Source organism: Arachis hypogaea, chromosome 2 (genome assembly GCF_003086295.3).
Source record: "Arachis hypogaea cultivar Tifrunner chromosome 2, arahy.Tifrunner.gnm2.J5K5, whole genome shotgun sequence".
NCBI lineage: Eukaryota > Viridiplantae > Streptophyta > Magnoliopsida > Fabales > Fabaceae > Arachis > Arachis hypogaea.
Window position 1 is genome coordinate 83,214,226 of NC_092037.1, and position 10,586 is coordinate 83,224,811.

Sequence of the window (10,586 nt, forward strand, 5' to 3'; positions counted from 1 at the left end):
TGGGGTTTTATGAAGGATGGATGTGAGTGGTGAAGAGAAAGATAGGATTTGATAGGTGAAGGGTTTTTGGGGAAGAGGTGTTGAGGTGATTGGTGAATGGGTGAAGAAGAGAGAGAGAGTGGTGGGGTAGGTAGGGATCCTGTGGGGTCCACAGATCCTGAGGTGTCAAGGAAAAAGTCATCCCTGCACCAAGTGGCGAGCAAAATTGCTCTTTGTGCCAATTCTGGCGTTAAACGCCGAACTGGTGCCCCTTTCTTGCGTTTAACGCCAAGTTCTTGCCCTTTACTGGCATTTAACGCCAGTCTGGTGCCCCTTTCTGGCGTTAAACGCCCATCTGCTAGCCTTACTGGCGTTTAAACGCCAGCAGGATCTTCCTCCAGTGTGTGCTGTTTTTCTTTCTGTTTTTCATTCTGTTTTTTGCTTTTTCAATTGATTTTGTGACTTCTCATGATCATCAACCTACAGAAAACATAAAATAACAAAGGAAAATAGATAAAATATAACATTGGGTTGCCTCCCAACAAGCGCTTCTTTAGTGTCAGTAGCTTGACAGTGGGCTCTCATGGAGCCTCACAGATATTCAGGGCAATGTTGGAACCTCCCAACACCAAACTTAGAGTTTGAATGTGGGGGTTCAACACCAAACTTAGAATTTGGTTGTGGCCTCCCAACACCAAACTTAGAGTTTGACTGTGGGGGCTCTGTTTGACTCTGTTTTGAGAGAAGCTCTTCATGCTTCCTCTCCATGGTGACAGAGGGATATCCTTGAGCCTTAAACACCAAGGATTCTTCATTCACTTGAATGATCAATTCTCCTCTATCAACATCAATCCTAGCCTTTGCTGTGGCTAGGAAGGGTCTGCCAAGGATGATGGATTCATCCATGCACTTCCCAGTCTCTAGGACTATGAAATCAGCAGGGATGTAATGGTCTTCAACTTTTACCAGAACATCCTCTACAAGTCCATAAGCTTGTTTTCTTGAATTGTCTGCCATCTCTAGTGAGATTTTTGCAGCTTGCACCTCAAAGATCCCTAGCTTCTCCATTACAGAGAGAGGCATGAGGTTTACACTTGACCCTAGGTCACACAAGGCCTTCTTGAAGGTCATGCTGCCTATGGCACAAGGTATTGAAAACTTCCCAGGATCCTGTCTCTTTTGAGGTAATCTCTGCCTAGACAAGTCATCCAGTTCTTTGGTGAGCAAAGGGGGTTCATCCTCCCAAGTCTCATTTCCAAATAACTTGTCATTTAGCTTCATGATTGCTCCAAGGTATTTAGCAACTTGCTCTTCAGTGACATACTCATCCTCTTCAGAGGAAGAATACTCATCAGAGCTCATGAATAGCAGAAGTAAGTCCAATGGAATCTCTATGGTCTCATTTTGAGCCTCAGATTCCCATGGTTCCTCATTGGGGAACTCATTAGAGGCCAGTGGACGTCCGTTGAGGTCTTCCTCAGTGGCGTTCACTGCCTCTTCCTCCTCTCCAAATTCGGCCATGTTGATGGCTTTGCACTCTCCTTTTGGATTTTCTTCTGTATTGCTTGGAAGAGTACTAGGAGGGAGTTCAGTAATTTTCTTGCTCAGCTGACCCACTTGTCCCTCCAAGTTTCTAATGGAGGACCTTGTTTCAGTCATGAAACTTTGAGTGGTTTTGATTAGATCAGAGACCATGGTTGCTAAGTCAGAGTGGTTCTGCTTAGAACTCTCTGTCTGTTGCTGAGAGGATGATGGAAAAGGCTTGCTATTGCTAAACCTATTTCTTCCACCATTATTGTTGTTGAAACCTTGTTGAGGTCTCTGTTGATCTTTCCATGAGAGATTTGGATGATTTCTCCATGAAGGATTATAGGTGTTTCCATAGGGTTCTCCCATGTAGTTCACCTCTTCCATTGAAGGGTTCTCAGGATCATAAGCTTCTTCTTCAGACGAAGCTTCCTTAGTACTGCCTGGTGTATTTTGCATTCCAAACAGACTTTGAGAAATCATATTGACTTGCTGAGTAAATATTTTGTTCTGAGCCAATATGGCATTCAGAGTATCCATCTCAAGAACTCCTTTCTTCTGATTACTCCCATTGTTCACAGGATTCCTTTCAGAAGTGTACATGAATTGGTTATTTGCAACCATTTCAATCAGCTCTTGAGCTTCTGTAGGCGTCTTCTTCAGATGAAGAGATCCTCCAGCAGAGCTATCCAAAGACATCTTGGACAGTTCAGACAGACCATCATAGAAAATACCTATGATGCTCCATTCAGAAAGCATATCAGAGGGACACTTTCTGATCAATTGTTTGTATCTTTCCCAAGCTTCATAGAGGGATTCTCCTTCCTTCTGTCTGAAGGTTTGGACTTCCACTCTAAGCTTACTCAATTTTTGAGGTGGAAAGAACTTTGCCAAGAAGGCATTGACTAGCTTTTCCCAAGAGTTCAGGCTTTCTTTAGGTTGTGAGTCCAACCATATTCTAGCTCTGTCTCTTATAGCAAAAGGGAATAGCATAAGTCTGTAGACCTCAGGGTCAACCCCATTAGTCTTGACAGTGTCACAGATTTGCAAGAATTCAGCTAAAAACTGATGAGGATCTTCCAATGGAAGTCCATGGAACTTGCAATTCTGTTGCATTAGAGAAACTAATTGAGGCTTAAGCTCAAAGTTGTTTGCTCCAATGGCAGGGATAGAGATGCTTCTCCCATAGAAGTCGGGAGTAGGTGCAGTAAAGTCACCCAGCACCTTCCTTGCATTGTTGGCATTGTTGTTGTTTTCGGCTGCCATGTGTTCTTCTTCTTTGAAGATTTCTGTTAGGTCCTCTACAGAGAATTGTGCCTTAGCTTCTCTTAGCTTTCGCTTCAAGGTCCTTTCAGGTTTAGGATCAGCCTCAACAAGAATGCTTTTGTCTTTGCTCCTGCTCATATGAAAGAGAAGAAAACAAAGAAATACGTGGAATCCTCTATGTCACAGTATAGAGATTCCTTGAGGTGTCAGAGGAAAAGAAAAATGGAAGGCAGAAGTAGAAAATTCGAACTTATCAAGAAAGACGGAGTTCGAATTGTGCATTAAGGAATAGTGTTAGTCCATAAATAGAAGGATGTGAGAAGAGGGGAAGAAATTTTCGAAAATTAAAGTAAAATATTTTAAAAACATTTTGAAAAACACTAATTGATTTTCGAAAACAAAGATGGAGAAGGAAGTAAAGTGATTTTTGAAAAAGATTTTGAAATTAGAAATTAAAAAGATTTGATTGAAAACTATTTTGAAAAAGATGTGGTTAAGAAGATTTGATTGGTTTTAAAAAGATGTGATTGAGAAAATATGATTTGAAAAACATTTTTAAAAAGATTTGATTTTAAAAATTAATAACTTGGCTAACAAGAAAAGATATGATTCAAACATTAAACCTTTCTCAACAGAAAAGGCAACATACTTGAAATGTTGAATCAAATCATTAATTGATAGCAAGTATCCTTAAAAATAGAAAGAAATTGATTTTGAAAAAGATTTGATTGAAAAGATTTGATTTGAAAAAGATTTGATTTTGAAAAATTTTGAAAACTTGAAAAAAATTTTGAATTAAAAACAGAATCTTCCCTCCTGTGCCATCCTGGCGTTAAACGCCCAGAATGGTGTACATTCTGGCGTTTAACGCCCAAACTACTACCCTTTTGGGCGTTAAACGCCCAGCCAGGCACCCTGGCTGGTGTTTAAACGCTAGTTTGCCTTCCTTACTGGGCGTTTTGAACGCCCAGCTTTTTCTGTGTAGTTCCTCTGCAGCATGTTCTGAATCTTCAATCCTCTGTATTATTGACTTGAAAAGACACAAATTAAAAATATTTTTGGATTTTTGATAATGAGGAATAATCAAAATGCAATCAAAATCAGATAACAATGCATGCAAGACACCAAACTTAGCAGTTTGTATACTACTAACAAAATGAGAATGCATATGAGACACATAAACACTCAAGTCAAGAGAATTCAAAGATCAGAGCAAGAAAATCATCAAGAATTACTTGAAGATTAATGAAGATACATGCATGAATGCAAAAAGAACAGAAACATGCAATTGACACCAAACTTAACATGAGACTCTAGACTCAAACAGAAGCATAAAATATTTTTGGTTTTTATGATTTTGTAATTTTTTTGTGCTTTTTTGAAAATTAAGTGGAAAAGAAAATAAAGGTATCAAAATTCTTAATGAGAATTCCAGGAATCATGCAATGTTAGTCTAAAGCTTCAGTCTAAAGAAATTAGACATGGCTAGCCAAGCTTCAGCAGAACATTGCATTCAAGAGCTAAATTGATGAAGATCAATCAGCTTTGGTGATGATAAGAACATCACCTTGAAACACTAGAATTCATTTTTAAGAACTCTGAAGAAAAATACCTAATCTAAGTAACAAGATGAACCGTCAGTTGTCCATACTCGAAACAATCCCCGGCAACGGCGCCAAAAACTTGGTGCACGAAATTGTGATCATCAATGGCGCTATCAACATGGTACGCTCAATTGCAATCTCAACTTTTTATCACAACTTCGCACAACTAACTAGCAAGTGTACTGGGTCGTCCAAGTAATAAACCTTACGCGAGTAAGGGTCGATCCCACAGAGATTGTTGGTATGAAGCAAGCTATGGTCACCTTGTAAATCTTAGTCAGGCAAACTCAAATGGGTATGGGTGATATACGAATAAAACATAAAGATAAAGATAGAGATACTTATGTAATTCATTGGTAGGAATTTCAGATAAGCGTATGAAGATGCTTGGTCCCTTCCGTCTCTCTGCTTTCCTACTGTCTTCATCCAATCCTTCTTACTCCTTTCCATGGCAAGCTGTATGCAAGGGTTTCACCGTTGTCAGTGGCTACCTCCCATCCTCTCAGTGGAAATGTTCAACGCACCCTGTCACGGCACGGCTATCCATCTGTCGGTTCTCAATCAGGTCGGAATAGAATCTAGTGATTCTTTTGCGTCTGTCACTAACGCCCAGCCCTCAGGAGTTTGAAGCTCGTCACAGTCATTCAATCATTGAATCCTACTCAGAATACCACAGACAAGGTTTAGACCTTCCGGAATCTCTTGAATGCCGCCATCAATTCTAGCTTATACCACGAAGATTCCGATTAAAGAATCCAAGAGATATCCACCCAATCTAAGGTAGAACGGAGGTGGTTGTCAGGCACACGTTCATAGGTGAGAATGATGATGAGTGTCACGGATCATCACATTCATCAAGTTGAAGAACAAGTGATATCTTGGAACAAGAACAAGCGGAATTGAATAGAAGAACAATAATAATTGCATTAATACAAGAGGTACAGCAGAGCTCCACACCTTAATCTATGGTGTGTAGAAACTCCACCGTTGAAAATACATAAGAACAAGGTCTAGGCATGGCCGTGAGGCCAGCCTCCCAATGATCCAAAGATCTAAAGATCAAAAGATTCCAAAGATCTGAAGATGAAAATACAATAGTAAAAGGTCATACTTATAGAGAACTAGTAGCCTAGGGTTTACAAAGATGAGTAAATCACATAAAAATCCACTTCCGGGCCCACTTGGTGTGTGCTTGGGCTGAGCATTGAAGCATTTTCGTGTAGAGACTCTTCTTGGAGTTAAACGCCAGCTTTTGTGCCAGTTTGGGCGTTTAACTCCCATCCTTGTGCCAGTTCCGGCGTTTAACGCTGGGAATTCTGAAGGTAACTTTGAACGCCGGTTTGGGCCATCAAATCCTGGGCAAAGTATGGACTATCATATATTGCTGGAAAGCCCAGGATGTCTACTTTCCAACGCCATTGAGAGCGCGCCAATTGGGCTTCTGTAGCTCCATAAAATCTACTTCGAGTGCAGGAAGGTTAGAATCCAACAGCATCTACAGTTCTTTTTAGTCTCTGAATCAGATTTTTGCTCAAGTCCCTCAATTTCAGCCAGAAAATACCTGAAATCACAGAAAAACACAAAAACTCATAGTAAAGTCCAGAAAAGTGAATTTTAACTAAAAACTAATAAAAATATACTAAAAACTAACTAGATCATACTAAAAACATACTAAAAACAATGCCAAAAAGCGTACAAATTATCCGCTCATCACCCTGCAACACTGCCAACGACAACCATCCATGATGAGTAACTATGCGAACGGATGGAACTTTTGTTTTCGCAAACAGATGAAAATTCTCTACCGACAGTTCCTCTGTTTGCATCACGAGTAAAGTTTCTGCGTTTGCTCCAGTGATAGTGCATAGCTTCGGTACTGGCAGATGGAGAGAGGGATGGAAAGAGATCTGATGAGGGAGGAGTGATTTTGAATTTTGAAATACAGTGGCCGCTAACAAATATTCATATTAGGGTTTTGTCATTCAATTTATATGTGCACAACAAAGTTTAAATTTGACATCTAAACAATTGTTATTTACTTTGATGCCCTTATCCTTTCACTGCGCCACATGTCGATTATAAAGGCTTCTTCAAACAGGTTGTGTCCCAAGATAGCTTCTTCAAGCTTAGCCTTTAGATAGATAGCTTGTGGGGACTCCAAAACTTCCAATCATTTTACTGATAGTTCTTCCTGAAAGCATGTATAATGTGATTAAAGAGATGAAAATAGTAAAAATGAAACAGTAAGCACCAAGTTTCTGAGAATCAATGAAACAATGAAAGGCCATCAAAGATTGCTTATCTCTGATTGAAAAATTGAAAATTTTTTTAATTTTTCCACAGTGTGAAAGCAAAAAAATAATTTTCAAAATAACCCAAAGGATAAAAAAGATAGATGTGGTTGAGGAAGCTAACCCAATCTAGACAACGTAGGAGGGTCCTTTTGCAAATTTTTGAGCTCCTTCAAGATGCGCTCCGACACCGTATCTGAACATTACATACATTAAAGTAATAGATCAAGAGTCATTCAAGCTGTAAACTGAATCTGAGATCCATTCTGAGTTCATTAACTGTGCTAAAGAAACACTTTCTCAGTTTCTTTGATTTTGCATAAACACAACGATTTGTGTAACTATTCTAACTCTTAAAATATAAATTACCTGCAACACCGCCAACGACAGCCATCCATGATGGTTAACTGTGCGAACGGATGGAACTTTGGTTTTCGCGAACAGATGAAAAGTCTCTACCGACGGTTTCTCTGTTTGCATCACGAGCAAAATTTCTGTGTTTGCTCCAGTGAAAGTGCATAGCTTCGACACTGGCAAATGGAGAGACGGGTGGAGAGAGATCTGATGAGGGAGGAGTGTTTTTGGATTTTGAAATACAGTGGCTGCCAACAAATGTTCAGATTAGGGTTTTGTCATTCAATTTATATGTACACAATACAGTTTAAATTTGATATCTAAACAACTGTCATTTACTTTAATGTCCTTATTTTTTCACTACACCACATGTCGATTATAAAAGCTGGACACTTGTCGAACAATGAATCATGTACTGCTCTCCTATTATATATAGAAAGATAGTTCAATCCAGTTGCTGAATTTATCCGTTAGTATTTTTTAACAATCAACACATATTTTTTTAAAAGAAATGTTAGGAGGTCAATATTTTTTGTCAATATTATTTTGTTTTTATACTGTTAGAATTTAAGGTTTAGAATTTACTATATATATACTTTTGTTGGCTAAATAATGTTGGCCAAACTAATACATTTTGTTAATTATATAGCATTGTTTTTTTTTTTTTAATATTATTCAATATAGCTTTCTTTCCATTAGTATTTCTTAACAACAAACACGTATTTTCTTTGTTTTTATAATTAAAAATTAACCTAAATATATAATTAATTCATAATAACCTACATCACCAAAGAAGCCTAAGCACTAAGCATTTAATGGATATATCAAAGCTAAATGCATGCTTCACAGGAAATAGGAAAATGGAAACGGTGTTACACTACTGATTTTGACTTCGACATCACTAGCAGCTTCGAATTTCATGTAAATCTCAGTGCAAAAGGCTACCGTTCCTTGATATTCAGGTAAGGTTTCTAGACGATTCGAGTTTGAAATAACAATTTCAGTATCTTTCTTTTGGCTTTAATTTCTTGGGATATTGGCAACCAAGCTGATTTTATGGGGCAATAATTATTGTTTTGACAGCGGCGATCACGACTTAGTTGTTCCTTTCTTGTCGACTCAAGCATGGATAAGAGCTCTAAACTACTCCATTCTCGATGATTGGAGGCCATGGCTTGTAAATGGCCAAGTTGCAGGGTATGCATGAATCTTTTAGTCTTTATATTTTATAATAAAGTGACAAATAAACCTCTGAATATTTACATTTTAAAGAAGTTAATTTTGAAAGTAAAAAAAAGTACCAATAAAATATTTTACTATAATAAATGTGGACAAGTTAATTTAAATTAAGACCTTATATCCTAATTATAGAGGTTAATTTAAAAATAATATGTCTACATCTGTTAACGTAAAAAATTTTATTCGGTATTTATTTTTCTTCAAGCACTAATATGTTCGAAATATAAATCTTTAAAGATTTATTTATCACATGATATAATATATATTGAAGCTAGTTTTATAGTGCTTATGTTTGTGGTTACTATGGTAGTTACCATTCTGTGTAAATTAAGTTAATAATCATTTTAATTAAAGCTTATGACTATAACGATGTGAAGTTTACTGTGAGGGTATAGTGAGTTATTTTACCTACGAAGATCGTGATATATGCAATATAGGTTTATAAAAGTATTAGATGCACATAAAAAATCAGTATCAAATCAGTCACTATATATTTATGTATAAATATATGTGTTATTTATCTTATTTTTTATGTATATTTTATATTTAGATAAATGCTTTAAATTAATAACTGATTTTATAGCTAATTTTTGGTGTACATGCAGCATGACTAATATATATATTTATTTATTTATTCTTCCAACAATACATTAGTACCTGTATCTTATTTTTGCGTATTTGTTTTGTATAATCATTGAAAGGAATTGTTTACATAACATTATTATTTTTTTGGTTTTACTAGGTAGACAATGACTTTTGTGAACAATGTGAACAATAGACTTTAGAATTGACCTAATAAAATAAAAAAACATTTCACCTCTAAATTACCTCCTAAACTTTAATATTAGGATAACCATCCGCATACCTAATGAATTGAACATCCAGCTATTGTTAACTGTGCATGAATAAATCAAATCAAAAGAAATAACCATTCAATTAAAAATCAATATAATCATCTGCATACCTATTGAATTGAACATCCGACATATCTATTGTTCACATTATTTAGTATTCTCATCGTTTCTCTATACTTTTCCTTTCTTAAAACACTCCAAGACATTGAGCATGTATAGATAATTTGTCTCTTGAACAGGTTTACAAGGACTTACTCAAATCAAATGACGTTTGCAACTGTGAAGGTAAAGAAAAAAAACATTAATTCTTTAATTTAGATAAAAAAAGTACTTTTTTTTCTTTTGTAGTGTCTCTCTATTTTGGAAATTTGTCCATTTCTTTTTTTTCTTCATATGTAATAATAGGGTGGAGGGCATACAGCTGCTGAGTACAAACCAGATGAATGTTTAGCCATGTTCTCTAGGTGGCTCTCTAATGTCCCTTTATGACTTTAATAACTAAAATGTTACAAAACTAGTTACACATGAGATGATGCTCATTCATCTATGACTAGTAAAATATCAAATAATATAATGTGTAACTATTCTGTGTACTAAGTGTTCAACTATATTCTATACCAATAGAGAAATTTCATCCCTATTGTGGAGAACTATTGTCTCCCGAATCCTAAGGAACAAAATAATTGCTACTTTATTAGAAGAATTTCAACAGATGGGATTATAGGATTGCTAATATGAAACTGAACTGCAGAATTATGCAGCAAAAAAGATGGAAAGAAACAGAGAAAACTAAGATGATTTTGTATTGATAAGAGTTGTAATTCACACTAGTATTTGAGTATATCTCAATCTATCTAGTATCTATCACTCAAAAGACAAAATTATCTAGAGATCACAGACTAACAAATTACAATTTTGACTTGTTCCTTAAGTCAACAATCTGTTAAATCAGTGACAACCATATTAACTTATGTGACCCCCATTATGAAAGCAACTCAGATTCTTGGGTTGCAAGAAAGAAAAACAGCAAGAAGTTTATCAAGGAAAACAAGAGAATCTATCGATCTATCTATTTTTATTATATAAAAGTTGATACCTAAGTTCTTCTATATCGTGTTTAAATCATATTTTTCTTTTTAACAATTCCATGTCAACAATTTTGCTTACTTGACAAAACTTGAAATTAACCAATCATCTTTTAGTAAAAAATTAAAAAAAAATCTTATCTATTATTATTCAATTAAAATATAAAATACTAACTAAATACAATAAATATACATTAAAAGTATCATAATAATAATTATAAAAATTTTCAGTTACAAATATTAAAATTCTACAATTTATACATATTAATACTCTTACTACTATATTATTTGATCTATTTATGCATCCTACATAAGACTCTACTACTCTTTATTTCTTAGTCTATCATACCAATTAACAAAAATTCCTTCAAATAAGTCTAAATTTAC

General features: G+C 35.7%; 1 protein-coding gene and 1 non-coding gene across 3 annotated transcripts in view; both read left to right on the forward strand.

Annotated features, from left to right (window-relative positions):
- Positions 1-9,779, forward strand: part of LOC112748210 (serine carboxypeptidase-like 19) — a 36,530-nt gene extending 26,751 nt beyond the window's left edge. For both annotated transcript variants that reach the window (XM_025796423.3, XM_025796431.3), the window contains exons 11-14: positions 7,871-7,983; positions 8,105-8,218; positions 9,354-9,399; positions 9,520-9,779. In XM_025796423.3, the coding sequence (XP_025652208.1) occupies positions 7,871-7,983; positions 8,105-8,218; positions 9,354-9,399; positions 9,520-9,603 (357 nt within the window). In that variant the 3' untranslated portion in view covers positions 9,604-9,779. The remainder of the gene's footprint in view (positions 1-7,870; positions 7,984-8,104; positions 8,219-9,353; positions 9,400-9,519) is intronic.
- Positions 2,260-2,367, forward strand: LOC112763798 (small nucleolar RNA R71). Its single transcript, XR_003182939.1, has one exon. It is a non-coding gene; the product is annotated as a small nucleolar RNA R71 (small nucleolar RNA).
- Positions 9,780-10,586: the final 807 nt, after the last annotated feature.